Raw genomic sequence first — 23,363 nt, 5'->3', positions numbered from 1 at the left:
CTTTCACAGTTTGAGGCTGGCTTCGTGTCAAACTGCATATGAGTGGCTTCCTCGCCTTCATATATCATAGCCACAAGTAGTCCATTCTTAACTTTAAAACTCTTTAAAGAAATGGCCTTAACCTCTAGATGGGCCAGAAGGCCACCTCTGCCCCCTCCCACCCTCAGGTCCACATTGGAGAAAAAGAAAAACTGAAGAGACACTTCAGATATGTGGATATACATTATCCTCTCCACCTTCCCCAGGTTCCTCCTCCTCTTGCTCTCCCTCCCTCTGACCCATAGCTTGATTGCTCCAATAATACTCTTGCCCATTACCCCTTTTAAAAGAAAAGCTCCAAAGTCCCTCTTTTCTTCCCTCCATACGACCTTGAGCCTATGTGAAATTAAATGTGAACATAATCATTGCTTTAGCAACAGCTAAAATTCTGAAAAATGAGTCTTATATAAATGCTTTCTGAGAAAGCTTGCATATTTTACCATAAAATTGTTTTCAAAACATTTGCAGAGAAAATTTAATGTGGTCATTAAAAGATTCAACCTATTTTATTATGAGCATGTGAAAATTTATATTTAGACACAAACACAAAAAAGAAAATAAACAGAACATTTAAAGAAATATTACTTTGTTTACAGGCATCTTTACTGAGTTAGTTGAGAAATTCTTATAAAAAATAATCTAATTGTAGTTTATCTGCATTTAATACCTTGACTAAGTGTTTGAAATTGAAAGGATCTATCTCCCCTAGGCAGTGTGTCTAACTCCTTTAAATCATCAATTACTTGACTGTTAAGATGAGGTTTAATAAATTACCCTTAGGGTAAAAGTGTGAATATAGGTCAGAAAGGTAGCTCTAAAATAGAACACACAAGGCTGGAGGTATCTGCTCCAGCCTATAGAGATAGCCAAGTTTACATATGTCCTATTATTTTCTACAGTGGTGTTTCCTATAGAAATGATTCTTACAACATAGCTATTTGTTTTTCTAGACCAATACTGAAAACTACAGACCGTGTAACGTGGCCAAGAGAAGGTTGTTACGGCAACATTACCTTCACATTTTCTGAAACTGGAGGGTTTGATTTTTTTGATCAACTATGTGCTGACTACCTTATGTTATTGATCTGTGGATATATCTCACAAGTTAAAATCTCACAGCGTGGCAGAGAGTTCTTAGACTGTGATGACATTTCGAGTGGGATATCACACGGGTTTGACTCTACCTTGCCACAAGAATGTGCTCATCTGTGGCCCTAAATACAAAAACAGAAATAGTTAGCTAGAATGCCTGTCTTCTGAACTACTCAGTTATGCAATGCAGCTTAACAATTTTTTCTTAAGACCTTTTGACCTCTGCTCCCTCCAACCCAGTAAATCTTTGACTTTTAAAAATAGTTTAGATTTATTCACCAAAAAAATAAAGAATAACACATGCCCGATGTAAAGCACGCAAAATGAACATAAAAACAACCTAGGCATTACATAAAAGGCTTGAGGTTCCCTGTAACCACCACCCCTCAGCGCCTCTCCAGAGCTGGATCAGCTGTACCTGATATCAGCTTCCAGTTACTTTTCTATCCATTTACATACATAACTGTGTACTTTCACAACAGTATTTTTCAAGGGTGATTGAATCCTGAAAACAGTTTAATGTGTCAAGACCAGCATTTTGATATATGGGATGGAATGAGATGGAATGAAATGGGACAGAATAGAAAAATCTCAGAGTGCATTGAACATAGTAGGTCCACTCAGTTGTGATATAAAACGTGTACTGTGTTGAGGTTCGCTTATTCCCAAAAGAGTCTGAAAGCTACTACTGTAGAAAATCTATAGTATTACTAATGTTTTCTTTCTTTCTTTTCATGTTTTCATGAAACATGAAACATTTCTTTTCAATGTTTTCATAAATGATGACACCTTTTAAGGCTGTGCTACATTTTTTTTCCCTCATGACTCTGTCATGGAGATTCTTTTTTCTCAACACACACAGTTCTAGCCCATTCTTTATAACCACTATTATATAGTACTACATGTTCAGCATACATCATAGTTACTTAGCCACTTCTGTCTGGAAGGGAACTTAATTTGCTTTCAGTCTCTCATGATTATAAATGATGTTGCAGCGAGCAAACGTGCGTGAGTACATTGCATAGAAGTACAAAAGGTCTTTTAGGGTAGATAAGCAGAAGTCAAATAGTTAGGCCCTTGGATATACGTGTTTCTTATTTTAACAAATACATATTTGAGTAGCTGAGTCAATTTTCACATTGACCAGAAGAGAATCAATTTTTTCTGCACCTTAATCAACACTACATATTATCAAACTTTCAATTTCGCCAATCTGACTTTGTTTTATTTTGTGGTTATCTAAATGCTGGTGAGACTATTGGACTTCTTTGGTGAATTTCCTGTTTGTGTCCCATGCTTCTTTTTCTTATTGATTTGAAAATGCTCTTTATATAGACTGAATGCTAATCATTTTATTGTACCTTATATGTTAAGAGCATTTTTATCTAACCTGTTACTGCTTTTCAATTTCCCATCCTTATCACCTAGACTAAAGGTAATTTTTAGTCTTAGCTACCACCAGAACAGTCTCTCAGATACCTGCTGCTTCTGTACCATGGCAAGATTTACTGAAATACTTCAGCTAATCCTGGTAATGAGAACCAATTATTCCTCTGTTTCCACCTGATGAAATCCTCACAAGTTTTTATATTTCCTCGTGCCAAAATATATTTATTTAGCCCTTATTAATTTCAGGAAAACAGAGTGATAAAAGTTCAAATAGATAATTTTTAAAAATTTTTTATTATTTAAATATTAATAACTACCAAGTTTGTGGCAAATGTTAGCCATATCATTTTGAGTTTTAAAGCGTTCTCTCTCACCTTTCAGATTAGCACACTAAAAATACTTTGCTTCCTAACTATTCACCAAAAAAATGCAACACATATTTACATTGAAAACTTTGTCCTGAGTATTTTTATTAAAATAATTTTCTCCTAAAAAGTATCACAGAAGTAATCATATTTCAATATCAGTCATACCTAGTATGCCTATGGTTTGTATCTATAGGGTTCCTACTGCAAAAGATAGATAGATAATATTCGGTACCGTTAAAATTTAAAGAAAATCAAACTTTAAAATTGATTCCATTTTAATTTCCTTTTACAGTTTTGTTATAATAGTGAATTTAATTAGTGTTTTAAAGCTTAGGATGAAACTTTAAAATTCCTTATAAAAGGCAATTAATTTAAAGGTAGCAGAAATTTTTAAAAGTAACGGTACTTGCTAGCTTACTCTGGTGAGAATGACCCCACACAGCAATTTTTCTTTCCTCAGGGGTGGTAAGTAGAAGGACTTGGAGGAAGACTAGTGCATGAACTTGGGCCAGACACTGGGAAGTGTTTTACGTATGTAGTTTCATCTAGTCCTTCCAAACTTCTGAAGGGTAGTTGTTCTTATCCCATTTTACAGATACGGAGAGTAAGAGGAAAGAAACTGTCCAATAAGTCCCAGAGCAAGTGAAGGCCGTGGCATGCAATGAGGCGGGCCCTACGACACCACACTGACTCAGTCTACATAGGAGCTGAGGTGCCTCCAGTTCTCTTTCTGACTCATCACTAGGACACTTCCTCTGGTTACCTCAGATCTAAACTTATACTTATGCTCCTTCCCAGGCCTCAAGGACTATTCCTCTTCTTAAAAGGGTCACTGTTTTTAACATGATGTTCTACCTAGACCTTTGAACATTTAATTGATTAGGTATTTTTGGAAAGCATATACATGTAATAAACTGGAAGCATTAGGTCCTTGTAGTCTCTGCAGTGACTCTATCTGTTGTTGTTGTTTTTAATCTCATGGCACATTAAATGGTCAAATTCAGGGCCCTTTCTTGGTGCTTTGAGACTTGGTTTATGCTATATATCCAGTCTACTGAAACTACACTTCATAGCACAAGCCCTGAAACTGTTTATTACTACAAATTGAACAAAAGATGGATTACACTGTATTCTTCCAAGTTAACCAAGATATGGTAAATCCCCCTATTTGTCCGAACTCTCTCTGCTAAGAGTCAGGAATTTTTAAACAACTGGAGAAGAGAACATTTTGGGCAGGAGTTCCCTGAAGAAGCAAAGAATATTTTTGCTCCACGAATGGGACCAAAACATACATCAGCTTCTCCGTGTTTGACCAAATGCTTTGTTGAAAGACAACGCAACCTTTTAAGTTTTAGTATAGCGGACAGATTTACTCTCACGTCTTTCCTTAACTGTTGTAAAATGAGACAAAGTAACTCAACTGTAGTCTAAATCTACAAATGCTCAATAATCTACCCCTATGGCCAGCAGTGTAGAAGGCACCAGAAGTTCCACAAAGGGTATGGCACTCACAAAGGCTTCATGAAAGGTCCACCCAGAGTAACAGGAAGGGAGATTGAGAGTTGATGCAAAAGTTTCATTTGAGAAGACCATGGAGAATTAGTAGGCACTCAATAAGCACAGGACATGGATTTGGTGTGTGGGAAGGTATACTTCAGTGGCAGCTTCTGAGTAGAAGAAACTTTCAGCAAAGGACAGGAGTCAGCTAAGCAAGGGCTGCACCTGGAGAGCAGCAAGGTGTCCAGTTTATCTAGTGTGAAGTATGATAAAAAGCTATAGTACTGAGTACAGCTAAAGAGGTAGCCGGGGACTGCATACGATGGTAAGGAGCCATAAGGGAGACTGTGTTTCAGAAAAGGTGATCTCATGAGAAGAAGCCCAGAGCTGAAGTCGGAAGGCCTGATTTGGAATAGCAATGTGGTGACCATCTGCCCACGGGGAACAGGAGCCAAGGAGGCTGCTGAAGCTTGGGTCCCAGTCACTGAATGACATCCCATCATGGAAAGTGAGGAGGAAGTGTGGGAGAAGATGACGACTAGCGGGCTCGGGCATGGAATCCTTCCCAACACAGACCAACGGTTCCACAAGCAGGCAGAAATGATTAGGAAGAGACTTGACAGTCTGGACCTAGTCGCCCCCCTCCCTCATCCACCCTGCCCCACATCCTCTCGCTTCCCCTGGTGGAATTTCCCACAGGACGGCAGGAAGCTGCATCAAAGTCTCAGCACCTTCCACCCTCTGGGTGATCAGGCTTCGTTCACTCCCTTTCACTTGAACCGTCAGAAACAAGCTGTGTAAAGGCCAGCTTTGAATCCCTTCCCTCTAGAATTCTGGCTTAGGGGAACCTGGGTGGCTCAGTGGGTTAAGCGTCTGACTCTTGATTACAGCTCAGGTCATGATCTCATGGTTCATGAGATTGAGCCCCACATTGGGCTTTGTGCTAATGGTGTGGAACCTGCTTTGGTTTCTCTGTCTCCCTCTCTCTCTGCCTCTCTCTCTCTCTCCTTCTCTGTCTGTCTCTTTCTATGACTAAATAAACAAACATTAAAAAAAATAATTCTGGCTTAATCACCTTTACAATTAGCATCTCATATCCTGTTCAGGTAATTTGCGCATGTGTGAGGATTAGAGCTTTCCTCACTTCCAAATTTGCTATCCCTTTAGTTACTTTTTCAAACTATAAGATACAATCTCAGGATTTTTAAACTTGAAGTTCCTAGAAGTGACTATATAATACACAAGGAGAATTCACTGCTGCATTATTTCCCACACTTTCTCTTGACTTCATGAGCCTCCTGTCATCAAGCAGCAGAGTGTGAGGCTAGCACTGCCCAAGGTGGGGTGGCCTAGAGCAACCAGGAACAGAGAGAGTACATTTCTGGGCTTTAAAAAGCGAGAGTCTAAGCAGAAGGCAGAGAGATTCAAAAGAATTGTTGCTGAGCAACCTTTCCTTCCCGCTCCTCAAAATAAGCCAAAGCTTCTCGAGGAGAGAGGACAGAAAGACAGAAGAAAAGAAGTCTCAGAAGAGACTCAAATTCCATCTCATTTTAGGCAGTCTGGGTGGTGGCAGGAGGAGGCGAGAGTTAGATGATGGAGCTCTCTTTAAGTTGGGGATTCAAGTGTGGTAGGGCTGGGGGCTCAGTTCCCATGGGGAACTCTGAGAGCCCTAGGCATGAGATGTTCCCTGCACCACAGCAAGGGGCAGGTTGGGGCAGGAGAGATAGCTTCCCGGGGTGTCAGAGGCAAAGAGGTCTTGCTGACTTCCCAAGTCTGTAGGCCCAGAGAGGTAGGGAAGAATGGGCTGGCCCTTACAATCTCGCGAGAAGGTAAGCTGACAAAATGAGAGAGTTTGCCCTATAGAGAACTTGCCGCCAATCTAGGGGACGTGGCCACAGAGGGAACTGTGGACCGGGGACTGGAAGTCAGATAGGGCTGTGCCACTACATTCTCTGGATGCCACATGGAAGTATAACCATACCCAACAATCAGCTCAGACACCAGCACAGGCGGTCTCAAAGCCCCAGTATCATGATGCCAAAAATACCACTCAGGCAAAAACAGAGAGAAGAGCGATCCTCAGTTTGTCCGATTTTAAGCTGACAAAGAAATACCAACATATTGAAACTTGCATTTAGGCTAATGGATTATGTTTTCTAATATGTGGAATGGGACTCAGTATAAAAAATTAAGCTCAGTGTTGGGAAAATATAGAAAGTTAGATTTTTATTGCTCAATTTGTGGCCTAAAATCAGCATATGCATTCGGTCTAGTCCACACAGGCTGACTTTTTTCCATTGTCTTAGTTATTTCTTACACTATGCTACAATGACCACACAAGTCATGCTTGCTCCCTTTATTTGTCCTAGAGGGAACATTTTTTTTTAAGTCAACTCTATTGATGTAACCCGCAATTTTCAAGAAGAAAATATTGTGGTGTAAAAATATAGTCTATTTGGCACTATGGATGCAAAGGCTGATCAATCAAACTAAAAAAACAAAACAACACAACACAGAAAGAAAAGATGGGACCCCAACTCCCATTCAATTACCTAAACAAGAATTTATCACAGTCATGAAGAACAGGCAAAATGATCATTGCTTGGTTCTCTGACATCACGCTAGAGCATTTTCTAATAACTCCACTTGATCCTAATCTAATATTGTTGGGAAATGTTCCAGTATATTTAACTAATAATCCACACCAATAAAGGTACAGGCAGTTTACAGCCTGTAGAGTTCATGATTAACCTGTAGAAATTGATATATTGGTATGACTTTATAGGCTGATCAAGAAGTTAATCACAAAAATATATAGTATTATTTCACCAGTCTTATGCTCAATTTAACAATGTTATTTCAGCTTTTCTTTCTTGACTACTCTATAAATCCCTGTTCTTCAAATGTTCTTGGAACCAGGTCTTTGATTCCCCATCTGGTTCCATCAATAATGGGTTAAATAAAACTAGGACACTTGCTAAAGAATAACTTCAAGCAGAATTATGCTTTTGCATTCCAATGCAGTAAAAAAACAGGAAGTTGTTATACACATTTAAAAAAATTAACTAACACCTTGTCTCAAATGTCCCAAATAATCTATGGAACCCATAGTGAGGAATGTCAATTAAGAATGAGTGAGGTCTTGGCTATACAGGAGGGAAGGTGGTTGGCTCAGCTAGTAGAAAGCGTCTCTTGCCGCTTACTAATATTGGCTCCCCTGTCACTAACCACAATATTCAAATTATTTTAAGGGGATTGTAAACACCCTGAAACTATTTTTAAGTTCCATTAAAAAACATTAATAATAGCAGTTTAGAATTTGACAGCCTTGCCTTTCTCCATTGAATCAATTATTTTGTACACTGCTACAATCCATCCACGACACACTGAACTCCCTTTATTCCTACTAGAGGCTGGTGTAGCTTTCTTGCCCCACCCTTCCACTTAGCCTTCCCCCCCAGGGCAGAAACCCCCAGGACAGGGTTGTGAGCTACCACTCAATAGCTGATTTGCAATTTGCACTTGGTCTTGGATTCTAGCCATGAATACCTTCTGTGAGACTTGAGTATCTCTTTGGAAAGACTTTATCCTACAAAGAACATGAAAAAAATCAACATCTCCAGGAAGCATTCACCTGGGACCTGGTCCACACTCCCTCAGTGTCTCCCTTGGCAGGAAGAACTAGGAAGCAGATCACCACTGGTAAAAGAAACTTGTTGTCTTCGACCCCCTTCCCCAATCTTAAATCTGACACTAAAATGTCATTGTTCCCCACTCTTTAAGTTATCATCAGAATATTTATGCAGTTGCTCTCAACAGCAGTGCTCTCAAACAATGGTTTATACAGTGGTAGTCTGTATCAGTTACTCAAGAGGTAATTTTTCAAGGGCCTGACCTCAGAGGAAGTACTCAAGACATATTCAAACTTTACTAAAGACGCTTACAATTTGGTTGGAAAATCTAACCAATATATCCAAATCCCAACAAACGATATAAAAAAAAGTATCTAATTATATGCCAAATTGTATGGTTTAGACCAGTATTATATAAATTGGATCGAAGTCTGGTGAGCACTTTTTTTTTATATGCTAAAGAATTGCCATGCAATAAAATAAGAGAAGGCATGTACTCAAAATCACTTTGGCAGTTGTAAAATCTAGTATTAATTACTTCATGTCAATAACTAACTTGAAAGCAAGCTTCTGAAGGTTGCTCAAAATAAGGACTGGAATATTAAGCCATACTCTCTGGAACATTTGGATGAAATATTGACTACTTAATTTAGATCTGACCTTTATGAACAAAAGACAAGTATAAAAATAGCTTCTCAGTCATCTAGTAAGAAAGCATAATTAAGAGCCCAGAAATCATGATGTGACAATTTCTATTCAGAATGCAGAGCATAAGAATTCCCATACATCAGCTCAGTGCCTGGCTGTTCGCTGCTGAGAAATGGGAAAACTGAGCAAGGGAGGGGGAAATATTGGTGTCAATCCAGTCAAATTAGGCCATATTCTTAGTTGACATTCCATTTGCACTTTAAATTTGGGTTTAACTGGCACTCCCCAAAATTTACATTTGACGCATGCTAACAGCATCCATATTATTAAAACGTACTCTAGTACTTGACAAAGGATAGATTTCTCATAATAATAAGTTGCGGTATAGTTTAATTTTCACAAATATATGATACCATTTTCCCTACCTCAAGAGGAAAGGTCTGTTCTTTATACACAACCCACCACATGCTTCCGCCCCATTCAAAATATCCTGTTGTTTGATTGATAGACAACAGAACTAAATGATTATTTTTAAAGAACTGAGTCTCCTAAGTCATGAGGCACTTGTACAGGATAATTTTACCTAGTAAGTAGATTGGATATGAAACTTTTCCAATTTTCTTTTCTTTCTATTGATTCTATCAAGGAATAAGTTTCAGTGTGGAACAAGTATGTCATCATCACCATTTTTCAGATTAACTAATGTTCTTTCATAACAAAGAAAGGAGACCTCAGGATAAGCAGACAACAATATCTACTTAGAATTTAATCATGTTGTTTTGCTTATATTTCATTATTTTTACAATTGCCATCTATTTATGGTGAGTGATTCTATACTGGTAGCAATAAATTATAGCAATAGTATAAACTCTCCTTTAATTAAATTTGCTAAAGTGAATCAAATTAAAGAAACATATATTAGGAAAATAGTAGTACAGATGATACTCAGATATGGCCAAATTTGTGCATTGGTAATCTATCAGTGACTAAAGTTAGGGAAATAGAGCTAAAATATTTAACATGCTAAAAATGTTTGTTCATTCATTCAATCCATGTTAATGAGTGTTAATATTTTCATTTATGCAATATAGAAATTCTTTTTTTAATATGAAATTTATTGTCAAATTGGTTTCCATATAACACCCAGTGCTCATCCCAAAAGGTGCCCTCCTCAATGCCCATCATCCACCCTTCCCTCCCTCCCAACCCCATCCACCCTCAGTTTATTCTCAGTTTTTAAGACTCTCTTATGGCTTGCCTCCCTCCCTCTCTAACTTTTTTTTTTCCCCTTCCCCTCCCCCATGCTCTTCTGTCAAGTTTCTCAGGATCCACATAAGAGTGAAAACATATGGTATCTGTCTTTCTCTGTATGACTTATTTCACTTAGCATAACATTCTCCACTTCCATCCACGTTGCTACAAAAGGCCATATTTCATTCTTTCTCATTGCCACGTAGTATTCCATTGTGTATATAAACAACAATTTCTTTATCCATTCATCAGTTGATGGACATTTAGGATCTTTCCATAATTTGGATATTGTTGAGAGTGCTGCTATAAACATTGGGGTACAAGTGCCCCTATGCATCAGTACTCCTGTATCCCTTGGGTAAATTCCTAGCAGTGCTATTGCTGGGTCATAGGGTAGGTCTATTTTTAATTTTCTGAGGAACCTCCATACTGTTTTCCAGAGTGGCTGCACCAGTAGCAATATAGAAATTCTTGAGTTTTCATTTCTTTTGGCAAAGAACATGTATATGTAATGTATATGTACATGTAATATGTATAAAATATATATATAATAAATTATTTACCCAATCCAGTTAGTATTAAAAGACAGAACAAGAGGACTTTAATAGTGCTAACTTAAAATGGTTCCATGGTTATTTGTTCTACAGGGGTTTGAGGTGCATTAAATACTGCTGTAACACTACAGTATGAACCTAGAAGTTCACATTAGGAGTATCAGATATTTTTCATTGGGGGAGGGGCCAAGATGGCAGAGCAGCATGGAAGTTCTCTGTTTCTCTCATCCCTGAAATGTAGCTAGAACAGCACCAAACCATTTTGCACACCTAGAAAATTGAGCTGAGGATTAACACAATAATCCACATAACTTGAGCCACAGAACTTGGCAGGTATACGGTGCACAGAGGTGAAATGGGAAAGAGAGAAGCCACGGAAAGTAGGGAGCTGTTTTTGCAGAGAGAGGACAGAGAAAGTTGGGGGGGGGGGAGTAGAGGAAAAACACTCTCCCTGAAAGTAGCTGGAGAGAAAGAGAAAGAATGGAAACACCCACAAGTGAGTGAACAAGAAAGGGAGAAAGGAGAAAGGAGAAGGTTTTAATACCATCAGGACTCTATAAACAGGGGACAGCAGAGTTGGAAATTCCACAGCTCAGTACCTGGCAGTGATCTAGTGGGAAGGGTGAATCCCCAGAAGCAGGCAGCAGGGTCAGAGGGGTCTGGCCGGGCACACGGGGAGAAGCGGTTCCCCTGATAGGAGGGCATGTGGTAGAGGCCCTAGGGCCTCCCCACAGGCAAAGGTCCTAGCAGACCCCAGAGAACAGCCACGATTGTTGGTATTGGAACAAAGACACCAGGGTGTGGTGAAATCTGGCGCCAGTTGTGTGTTGTGATTTACCATAATCCCTGCACTGCTGCCACTGTGATCACATGAATTTCTTCTGAGGCAAGCCAGCACCCAGCCACAGTCTCTGAGCCTCTGTAGCAGTGTGACTGCATGAATGTTCCCAGGGGCAAGCCGGCATCAGCCACTGCCCAGCGAGACCCTCCTCCAGAGGGTGGGGGAAGGTCCAAGTCGCAGGGGGTTTGGAAACACAGCCCCATTTGAGATCAAATTTGGGAGGAAGGTGCTGCCTAGAAGTCTGACAGCTTGGATGCAGAGAGTGTAGAAGCAGGGAGTGGACAGAAGCCAGAGCAAAGGAGGGGTGCTCAATTGCCGGTTGGTGAGAACACAGAGTTCTGGTGCTATGGACTGGGAAGCTGCGTAACACCATTTTCACCTCTCCTGCGCATGTGCATACGTGCACACATGAGACACATAGATCCACCCCAATAAGCTAAGCAGCGCCACCTAGTGGAGAATGGAGCCATTACACCAAGCCCCATCCAACTGCAACAACCAAGTCCTGAAAGGACCAACACAAGTCTCTCCACCTGCTTAGTGTACAGACTATAAAGTGCTGCATAGTTTTACTTCTAGAGGAAACTCGATGTAATTTTATTCTGTTTCCTGGTGCATCTATTCATTTTTTTCTTTTTCTTATTCTTGGATACAGAAAGAAAAAAATAATATTTTTATTTTCCATTTTTATAAAAAAATTTTAATTTTTTACTATATGTTTTATTTTTTGTAATTTCTAAAATTCTGTTTCACTTTCTTCATTTCATTTATTCTATTTTATTGTTTACATTTTTTAAAATTTGCAAACATTTCCTTACCTTTTTTTTTTCTTTCCCTTTTTCTCTATGCTATAAAGCTTCCTTCAAAAAGCAGACCAAAACACACCTAGGATCTAGCTTAATTTGTTTTCTTTTTGTGTTGTTTTAACTTTTTAATTTTAATTTTTTATTTTATTAATTCTTCTTCTTCCTCCAAAATGACAAAATGTAGGAATTCACTCCAAAAGAAAAAACAGGAAGAAATGACAGCCAGGGACTTAATCAACACAGATACAAGCAAGATATCTGAACTAGAATGTAGAATCATGATAAAATGAATACTGGCTGGGGTTGAAAAAAGCATAGAATCCCTTTCAGCAGAGATAAAATAAGTAAAATCTAGTTAGGAAAGTGTTAAAAATGCTATAACTGAGCTGATGCCACAGCGGGAAGGATGGATGAAGCAGAGCAGCAAATCAATGATATAGAAGACAAAATTATGGAGAATAATGAAGCAGAAAAAGAGGGAAACTAAGGCAAAAGAGCATGATATAAGAATTACAGAACTCAGTGACTCATTAAAAAGGAACAACATCTGAATCATAGGAGTCCCAGAAGATGAAGAGAGAGAAAAGGGGGTAGAAGGTTTATGTGAGGAAATCCTAGCAGAAAACTTTCCTAACCTGGGGAAAGACATAGACATCAAAATCCAAGAAGCACAGGGTTCCCATTAGATTCAGTAAAAAACCATCAACAAGGCATATTATAGTCAAATTCATAAAATACACAGAAAAGGAAAGAATTATAAAAGCAGCAAGGGAAAAAAATCCTTAACCTAGAAGAGAAGACAGATCAGGTTTTCAGCAGACCTATCCACAGAAACTTGGCGGGCCAGAAAGGAGTGGCAAGATATATTTAACATACTGAATTAGAAAAATAGGCAGCCAAGAATTCTTTATCCAGCAAGGATGTCATTCAAAATTGAAAGAAAGATAAAGAGTTTTCCAGACAAACAAAAACTAAAGGAGTTCGTGACCACTAAACCAGCCCTGCAAGAAATTTTAAGAGGGACTCTCTGAGGGGAGAAAAAAGACCAAAAGCAACAAAGACTAGAAAGAACAAGGGAACACAACCACAAACTCCAACTCCACAATGGCAATAAATTCATATCTATCTTTCTATACTTACTCTAAATGTCAATAGACTAAACACTGAAATCAAAAGACACAGGGTAACAGAATGGATAAGAAAACAAGATCCAGCAATACACTGTTTATGAGAGACCCATTTTAGAGCTAACGGCACCTTTAGACTGAAAGTAAGAGGATGGAGAACCATCTATCACGCTAATGGTTGCCAAAAGAAAGCTGGAGTAGCCATACTTACATCAGATGATCTAGATTTTAAAATAAAGACTGTAACAAGGAATGAAGGAGGGCATTAGATCATAATTAAGGGGTCTATCCACCAAGAAGATTTAAAAATTGTAAACATTTATGCCCCCCAAGATAGGATAAATCCCAATGTGGGATTTATTTATGCTCCAAAGGTGGGAGCACCCAAATATATAAAGCAATTAATCACAAACATAAAGAAACTCATTGATAATACTACCATAATAGTAGGGGACTTCAACACCCCACTTACAACAATGGGCAGATCATCTATGCAGAAAATCAACAAGGACACAATGGCTTTGAATGACACACTGGACTGGATGGACTTAACAGATACATTCAGAACATTTCATCCTAAGCAGCGGAATACACATCCTTCTCCAGTGCACATGGAACGTTCTCCAAAATAGACCACATACTGGGACACAAATCAGCCCTCAACAAGTACAAAAAGATCAAGATCATACTGTGCATATTTTCAGACCATAACACTATGAAACTTGAAATCAACCACCAGAAAAAAATTTGGAAAGACAATGAATACTTGGAGATTAAAGAACATCCTACTAAGGAATGAATGGGTTAACCAAGAAATTAAAGAGGAAATTCAAAAGTACATGGAAGTCAATGAAAATGATAACACCACAGCCTAAAACCTCTGGGATGCAGCAAAGGCAGTCATGAGAGGGAAGTATATATAGCAATCCAGGCTTTCCTAAAGAAGGAAGAAAGGTCTCAGATACAAAACCTAACCTTGCACCTTAAAGTGCTGGAAAAAGAATAGCAAATAAAACCAAAAACTAGCAGAATACAGGAAATAATAAAGATTAGAGCAGAAATCCATGCTATCAAAACAAAACAAAACAAAACAAAACAAAAACAGTAGAACAGATCAGTGAAACCAGAAGCTGGTTCTCTGAACGAATTAACAAAATTGATAAACCCCTAGCCAGTTTGATCAAAAAGAAAAAAGAGGGGCGCCTGGGTGGCTCAGTCGGTTAAGCGGCCGACTTCGGCTCAGGTCACGATCTCATGGTCCGTGAGTTCGAGCCCCGCGTCGGGCTCTGTGCTGACGGCTCAGAGCCTGGAGCCTGTTTCAGATTCTGTGTCTCCCTCTCTCTGACCTTCCCCCGTTCATGCTTTGTCTCTCGCTGTCTCAAAAATAAATAAACGTTAAAAAAAAATTAAAAAAGAAAAAGAAAAAGAAAAAAGGACCCAAATAATTAAAATTAAGAATGAAAAAGGAAAGATCACAACCAACACTGCAGAAATACAAACAATAATACAAGAATATTATGAGCAATTATATGCCAATAAATTGGTCAATCTGGAAGAAATGGACAAATTCCTAGAAACATATACACTACAAAAACTGAAACAGGAAGAAATAGAAAATTTGAACAGACCCATAACCAGTAACAAAATTGAATTAGTAATCAACAATCTCCCAAAAAACAAGAGCCCAGGGCCGGATAGCTTTCCAAGGGAATTCTACCAAACATTTAAAGAATTAACACCTATTCTCTTGAAGCTGCTCCAAAAAATCGAAATGGAAGGAAAACTTCCAAACTCTTTCTATGAAGCCAGCATTATCTTGATTACCAAAACCAGACAGAGACCCCACTAAAAAAGAGAACTATAGACCAATTTCCCTGATGAACATGGATGCAAAAATCCTCAACAAGATATTAGCCAACCAGCTCCATCAATACATTAAAAAAATTATTCACCATGACCAAGTGGAATTTATACCCGGGATGCAAGGCTCATTCAATATCTGCAAAACAATTAATGTGATACATCACACTAATAAAAGAAAGGACAAGAACCACATGATCCTCTCAATAGATGCAGAGAAAGCATTTGACAAAATACAGCATCTTTTCTTGATAAAAACCCTCAAGTAAGTAGGGATAGAAGGATCATACCTCAAGATCATAAAAGCCATATATGAAAGACCACTGCTAATATCATCCTTAATGGGGAAAACCTGAGCGCTTTCCCCCTAAGGTCAGGAACACGACAGGGATGTTCATTCTCGCCACTGTTATTCAACATAGTATTGGAAGTCTTAGTCTCAGCAATCAGACAACACAAAGAAATAAAAATCATCCAAATTGGCAAGGAGGAAGTCAAAATTCCACTCTTTGCAGATGACATGATACTCTATATGGAAAGATTCCAAAAGATTCCACCAACAAAACTGCTAGAACTGATCCGTGAATTCAGCAAAGTCGCAGCATATAAAATCAATGCACAGAAATTGATTGCATTTCTATACACCAATAATGAAGCAATAGAAAGAGAAATCAAGGAATCAATCCCATTTACAACTGTACCAAAAACCATAAAATACCTGGGAATAAACCTAACCAAAGAAGTAAAAAATCTATACACTGAAAATTATAGAAAGCTTATGAGAGAAAGTGAAGAAGACACAAAAAAAATGGAAAAATATTCCATGGTCATGAATCGGAAGAACAAATATTGTTAAAATGTCGATTCTACCCAAAGCAATCTACAAATTCCATGCAATCCCTATCAAAATAACACCAGCATTCTTCACAGAGCCAGAACAAACAATCCTAAATTTTTTATGGAACAGAAAAGGCCCCAAATGGCCAAAGCAATCCTGAAAAAGAAAACCAAAGCTGGAGGCATCACAATTCCAGACTTCAGGATGTATTACAAAGCTGTAACTATCAAGACAGTATAGTACTGATACAAAAACAGACACTCAGATCAACGGAAAGAATAGAGAACCCAGAAACAGACCCACACATGTATGGCCAACTAATCTTTGACAAAGCAGGAAAGAGGATCCAATGGAGTAAAGACAGTCTCTTCAGCAAATGGTGCTGGGAAAACTGGACAGTGACATGCAGAATGAACTTGGGCCACTTTCTGACACCACACACAAAAATAAACTCAAAATGGATGAACACACAAAAAAACCCCATAAAACAGGAAGCCATCAAAATCCTACAGGAGAAAGCAGGCAAAAACGTCTTTGACCTCGGCCACAGCAACTTCTTACTCAACCCATCTCTGGAGGCAAGGGAAACAAAAGCAAAAATGAACTATTGGGACCTCATCAAGATAAAAAGCTTCTGCACGCTGAAGGAATCAGCAAAACCAAAAAACAACTGACAGAATGGGAGAAGATACTTGCAAATGACATATCAGATAAAGGGTTAGTATCCAAAATCTATAAAGAATTTATCAAACTCAACACCCAAAAAACAAATAATCCAGTGAAGAAATGGGTAAACGACATGAATAGATACTTTTCCAAAAAAGACATCCAGATGGCTAACAGACACATGAAAAAATGCTCAACACCACTTATCATCAGGGAAATATAAATCAAAACCACAATGAGATACCACCTCACACCAATCAAAATAGCTAAATTAACAACTCAGGCAATGACAGATGTTGGCGAGGATGTGGAGAAAGAGGATCTCTTTTGCACTGCTCGTGGAAATGCAAACTGGTGCAGCCACTCTGGAAAACGGTGTGGGGGTTCCTCAAAAACTAAAAATAAAACTACCCTACGACCCAGCAATTTCACTACTAGGTATTTATTCAAAGGATACAGGTGTGCTGTTTCAAAGGTGCACATGCACCCCAATGTTTATAGCAATGCTATCGACAATAGCCAAGGTATGGAAAGAGCCCAAATGTCCATCTACAGATGAAAAGATAAAGAAGATGTGGTGTGACACACACACACACACACACACACACACACACACACACACACACACACAAAATGGAGTATTACTCGACAATCAAAAAGAATGAAATCTTGCCATTTGCAACAATGTGGGTGGAACTAGAGCATATTATGCTAAACGAATTTAGTCAGTCAGAGAAAGACAAGACCAGAGCTCTAACCCCTGAGCTATGGAGCCTCATCCTGAGAAAGACAAATATCATATGACTTCACTCATATGTAGAATTTAAGATACAAAACAGATGAACGTAAGGGAAGGGAAGCAAAAACGATATAAAAACAGGGAGGTGGACAAAACATAAGAGACTCTTAAATACAGAGAACAAACTGAGGGTTGATGGAGGGGTTGTGGGTGGGGGGATGGGCCAAATGGACAAGGGACATTAAGGAAGACACTTGTTGGGATGAGCTCTGGGTGTTACATGTAGGGGATGAATCACTGGATGCTACTCCTGAAATCATTATTGCACTATATGCTAACTAACTTGGATGTAAATTAAGAAAACAACAACAAAAAAGGAGTACCAGATAGAAAAGATCATGTTATAATACAGTCACTTGGTACTCTAAAATCATAGTTCTCACCATTTTTTTCTTCCATAGCATATGGAAAATGATGTTTACATTCTAGACAGAGTCCTGGAAGCATACCAGGTTTTGACAAAATTCTTCCCGCCCTGACAACTTTTTCCAGAACATTTAGACAATACAGGCCGTGGCTGTTGGTTGTACATAATGTTCCTTTCATCCAAGCATGTTCCTTTCTATCCAAAAAAGCTAAATCAAACGTTAAGTGAAAATACATTAATACAGTCTGCTTTAAAAAAATTAATCATCCACACATTTCAGTGTTTTGCATATTCTGAGTAATGAATATTTAAGATATAACTTATAACTGCCCAGAGCAATAGTGTCTCATGACACCGTGGTCCGAACTTATTTCCCTACTGTTGGAGAGCTCTATTTATGGCACCTTCTCTGGGGTGCCTGGGTGGCTCAGTCAGTTAAGGGGGCAACTCTTGATTTTAGCTCAGGTCACGATCTCCCGGTTTGTGGGATGGACAGTTTCTGCGCTGACAGCACAGATCCTGCTTGGGATTCTCTGTCTCCCTCTCTCTCTATCCCTCCCCCACTCATTCTTTCTCTCTCTGTCTCTCTCTCTCTCAATATAAATAAAACAAACTTTAAAACAAAAACAAATCACCTTTTCATTCTCTGAGTTAGGCTAGAGACACAGAGAAAACAACTGGAATGGAGCATGACTTGCAGGTGAGGTGAGCTAAGTGGATGGGGCTGGTATCAGTTGTTTGTGATCTGATAAAGCAAAAATAGTCCAAATTTACCCACAACGCTAAAAAGTATGACTTCTGTAATGAACAGAAAAATAATTTTGCCTTAAGATGGAGAAAAATAAAGATTTTTTTTTACTCGAAAGTAGAATAACCTATAGGTACTAACCCAAATGTTCTCATATGTGCTGATGTGTCTACAATATTAATAGAAACATTGCCCTTTATGGGTGAACTTTTGTATTCACTGACAACACTGTAGTATATTGTTTTAAATAAGAAATATGTCAGTGAACTTTTAAAAACTGGATGGAACAGACTGTAAGTCTGAAAAATACAATATATTACATGTAAACTGCTATAATGTGATTAGTTTGTTTAAAGGTCAAGAGATCTGATCAATTTCATGGATATAAAATAAGTCTAAAACTGAGCCAATTCAACATGCCCTTTAGGAAAAGGAATTCCTATTATGAATCAGAACAGAATTGTGAATTGCTTACATAAATACGTGTTCTGCTCTCGCTATTATAAAATCAATCCACAACAATCATTTCAGCTTCACGATTATGTTACGTATGAACTTACCTTATGCCAGACAGCATGGTCAGCATGATAACTATGGACATCTTAATAACAAAACCACCTTTTTTTTTTGCATCTATGCTGATGGTGTAAATGGCCCCAGACTGTCAATAACTCTTCCAAAGCAAACTTAATAAATGTGAAGACATGGACTAATGTTACCAAAAATCAATTCCCATCACTTATGTTCACCATAGGTGTTAACTCTACAAAAGAATGTGAGTTAAGGAAGCCAAAATGAAAACAGCATTAAGCAACAATTTCAAATTAACCAAAGTAGTAAATTAGAACTCAAGAGTCATACATGCATACATATTAAGAGCACAATTGCTATACTTTTTCCCCGAATTGTCCAGACTTAGCTAACAGTTTTACTACTACTGTTGTACTTTGGTCCTCTTTAATGGAAATTCAAAACATTAAGCGATACACTCACCCTCCCCCCCAAACCATTACTATAAACTTTTATGTCTTAAGAATCCATAATTTTTAAATCATTAACAAAAACAGGATACAGTATTGTTTTAATCAGATACAAATAGAAATAACTAAAAAGGACTATCTATGCCAGAATAAAGGAGCCAGACAAAGATGAATTTCACTCCTTTGTATCATACAGGCATAAAGCTGATAGAAACACGACTATAAAACAGTTACTATTTTTTGCCAGGAGGTATGCATTTTAAGCACAAATAGTTTAACTGGCTAACATCCCCACCAAAGCAGAAGTGTAAATTTTAGAAAAACAGCCTGTAATTATTTCAATCAAATAAGTGAACACAGAAAGCATTTTGATACTGTTAAATTGCCAAACTAATAACGGTGGACAAACAAACCAAATTCTCCTGCCGCTTGTATTAAAATTACCTCCCAAGCATCATTCAGACCCATTCAGTCCCAACTATAGTTCTGTGTTCGCCCATCGTGTGCTTGACATCAACTTGATCTAATAAGTACTACCATGATCTCTGAGATTGCGAAGAATCACAGCGGGAAGGCTATGGGACTGCCACCCCGTCACTAACTCGGCCTCTAGCTCCTTAACGTGGGCCCTGAGCATGAGGGGTGGTACTTTCAGAAGCAGGTCAAGAGGCAGCAAAGCTGAAGAAATAAAAGGGGGAAAGATATGAAACTGTAACATAAATCATACTGAATATCAGGTAGGCATGTGTGATTTTGTTACTGCCAACATGAAATTACCTGGTCTTGGTCTGGATCCTATTCCACCAGTGAAGTCCCTGAAAACAGAATTAGGGGCCGTTACGAGGACTCATTCAACTTGGATTTGACTAACATTGACTGAAAGCCTACGCCCCACTATGCTTTACATTGTAAAAATTGAAAGAAGATTATTTTCCCTCAAGATGTTCTTGAGAGCTTAACAAACAGAAGACTAAGCCCATGCAAGCCCACAGCAGACCTGACATGTTACTGGCACATGGAAAAACCCTATCTCATCACAGTGGTTTAGAAACTCTCAGAATGATTAAGCTGGGGAGGGGCAGAGAGAGAGAAGGTCACAGAATCCAAAGCAGATTCCAGGCTCTGAGCTGTCAGCACAGGGCCCGATGAGGGGCTCAAACTTGTGAACTGCAAGATCATGACCTGAGCCGAAGCCGGCCGCTTAACCGACTGTGTCAACCAGGTGCTTCGGGATTTAAATACAAATAAACACGGTTAATAAATCTCTTACACCGACGCTTTCATTTTAAGCATATAATTCTTGATACATAAATGCAACACATACCTTAAGTTACCAAGCAAAACAAAACTGGCACTCATTTACCCACTGACCAGCTGACGTACTAGATTAATGGCAAAATCTTTGCATTTGATGGCAAGTTCCTTCCCTTCCTTTCCCGCTCCTAACTCCCCACCATACCAGCACTCTCCTGATCCCATTATTTTCTCTGTCCCTTTCCCAGCCCAAGTTTTCAGAACCTGGAAAAGTCAGTGAAACTTGCCAGACTTGTACAGTTAATACACATCGCCTAGTTGTGGGAGAAGCGGCATGTTTAAAGAAAGAAAATGGGTAGCCCCCGCCCTCAGAAAGAGGGGCATAATCTCAGCAGTATCCAAAATGGGCAGGATGCCTCCCGGCTGAGGAGCAGACCATCTGTTTCAGCACCTCATACCCTCACATCCATGACATACTTGCTCTATCACAGCAAGTGCCAATGAATAACCCTGCCCCTTAGCCTTCCGGGTGGGTCTAGCACAGCCCAATAGAAATATAATGCAAACCACAGACATAAGTCTAAATCTTCTGGTAGCCACATTTTTAAAAAGTAGAAATAAAGAAGTGACATTAATTTTCAGAATATATTTTGTTTAACCCTTTATCTTTAAAATATTCTCATTTCAGCATGCACTAAATACAAAACTCATGAGATACTCGACATTCAGTTTTGTATTTAAATCAATATTAAAATGAAATTAAAAATTTCGTTCCTCTGTCACACCAGCTATATTTCAGCTGCTCAAGGGTCACACATGGTCAGTGGCCTCCATATTCAACAGTGCATTCCAGAGTCACTGTCTTCACAGAAATTACGACTGAGGCTAACAGTCATGTCACATAGCTGCAAAGCCTGTGATACCTCTTGGACTATCCTAAATGTTGAATTAAAATGTAATTTGCGAGGGGCACCTGGGTGGCCCAGTCAGGTAAGCATCTGACTTCGGCTGCGTTGGGGGCTCAGAGCCTGAAGCCTGCTTCGGATTTTGTGTCTCCCTGTCTCTGCCCCTCCCAGCTCATGCTCTGTCTGTCTGTCTGTCTCTCTCTCTCTCTCTTAAAAATGAATATTTTTTTAAAAATTAGAAAAAATGTAACGTGCAAAAATCTTTTATTCCTAAGGTTACAGGTACTTTTGATAGATCATAACCACTCACAGGTCGAGTTAACTAGATGAATCTTCCAGTTGTCCTGAAGAATCCAAAATTCCAAACATTTTTATATGTTAAAAAAATGGGCTAGTCATATATGTGAAATAGACTATCCTGACAATGCTGAGTTGCTGCCAACTTTGCTACTCCTTAATATAATTCTAAATTCTTCTTTAGGGGATCTAAATGAACTTTAGGGGATCTTTAAAAATAAACATCACACATTCATTCAACAAATATTGATGAAGTGCCCACTACGTGTAGAAACTGTGCCAGACATTAGAGACGGGATGGTGAAAAGAAACAATCCTTAGCCTTGGAACTTACAAGGTTATATAGGTATAGCAGAAAAACTGTTAATTTCTCTGCAAATCATATCATGGATCACAAGAAAGCATACTCATGTGAAATTGCCAAATAGAACAGACTAATTGTAGCCAGAAGGAACAACATTTAACTACACAATCGTTAGGTCCAGATGGACAAAAGATTGAAATTATGCAAAGCCTGAGGGAAGTCTGCCTCTAGGACTGGATTGAATGTTTATGCGCAATAGAACATTATGGCTGCAGATGATGGTTTCCCATGAGAGTGTAAGCTGGAAAACCGGCAGAGATGACTTAACACAAAGAGAACAGTCTAGAAATGTTTTCTGGTGATAAGGCTTAATATAATGAAGCTTGTGTCCTCTGAAACTTTTAAAATGGGCATTGACTAATAGAACTTCAGGCTGATTAAAACAGAATTGCAGAGAAATGGAAGGTTTCAAAGGATTCCAAAAGGTCATGCCTCCAGCTCTCTTCAGATCCGGGGCGACTTCATGCAGAATTTATAACCTAAAGCAGAAATTGAAGCACTGCATCTGAGTGTTAGCCTACAACTTCCACCCCAAACCAATAACAGGTAAGGTGGAGATTGAAGGTTTAGCTTTGTAATTTTTTAAATCAACTTTCCGCTGAATGAATTCAAGTTCAGAGTAAATTCCTGGGATACTTATTGTGTTTAGAGGAGTCCTGGCCGTTAAAGAGATGGAGTTCTAGAATTTTATACGTTGTAAAACTGTTTCAAATATACTTCTGAACCAAGGAAATATTTTCACACGCATAGGAGGCACATTACATAACTTAATTCAGTGGTGAAAAGTAGTCAATACTATTTGATGTGGGTAAAAAGAAGAAATATTTAACCTTCTGAAATGAGAAGGTTGACTTACAGTACTAAGATAACGCTGTCTGAGGCTACTGCAATCATACCATCTGAGCTAACTAGCATTTTACCACTTAGAAGTCTCTTTCTGGTAGTGACATTCATAAACATGTCCTGTGTGAAAACACGGCATTATGCAGGATTGAGTTCTCCTGTTCAATATGGGCTTTTCACTTATCTATAATGTTAACA

The 23,363-nt window shown here is 38.6% G+C and overlaps 1 protein-coding gene across 16 annotated transcripts in view; it reads right to left on the bottom strand.

Moving 5' to 3' along the window:
• The window catches only part of NEK10 (NIMA related kinase 10), a 230,833-nt gene that overhangs the window by 34,168 nt on the left and 173,302 nt on the right, over positions 1-23,363 (bottom strand). For 12 of the 16 annotated variants that reach the window (XM_040480008.1, XM_040480013.1, XM_040480018.1 and 9 more), the window contains 3 exons: positions 20,280-20,317; positions 20,040-20,180; positions 1,224-1,253 (listed from right to left, as the gene is read on the bottom strand). In XM_040480008.1, the coding sequence (XP_040335942.1) occupies positions 1,224-1,253; positions 20,040-20,180; positions 20,280-20,317 (209 nt within the window). Of the gene's footprint in view, positions 1-1,156; positions 1,254-20,039; positions 20,181-20,279; positions 20,318-23,363 lie in introns of all 16 variants that reach the window. The other 4 variants (XM_040480023.1, XM_040480012.1, XM_040480014.1 and 1 more) reach the window with 4 other exon arrangements.

The sequence above is a fragment of the Herpailurus yagouaroundi genome, unplaced genomic scaffold (assembly GCF_014898765.1).
Source record: "Herpailurus yagouaroundi ecotype Mexico unplaced genomic scaffold, PumYag 159, whole genome shotgun sequence".
NCBI lineage: Eukaryota > Metazoa > Chordata > Mammalia > Carnivora > Felidae > Herpailurus > Herpailurus yagouaroundi.
Note: the sequence above shows the minus strand (reverse complement) of the source record. Positions and strands in the feature narration are given on the sequence as shown.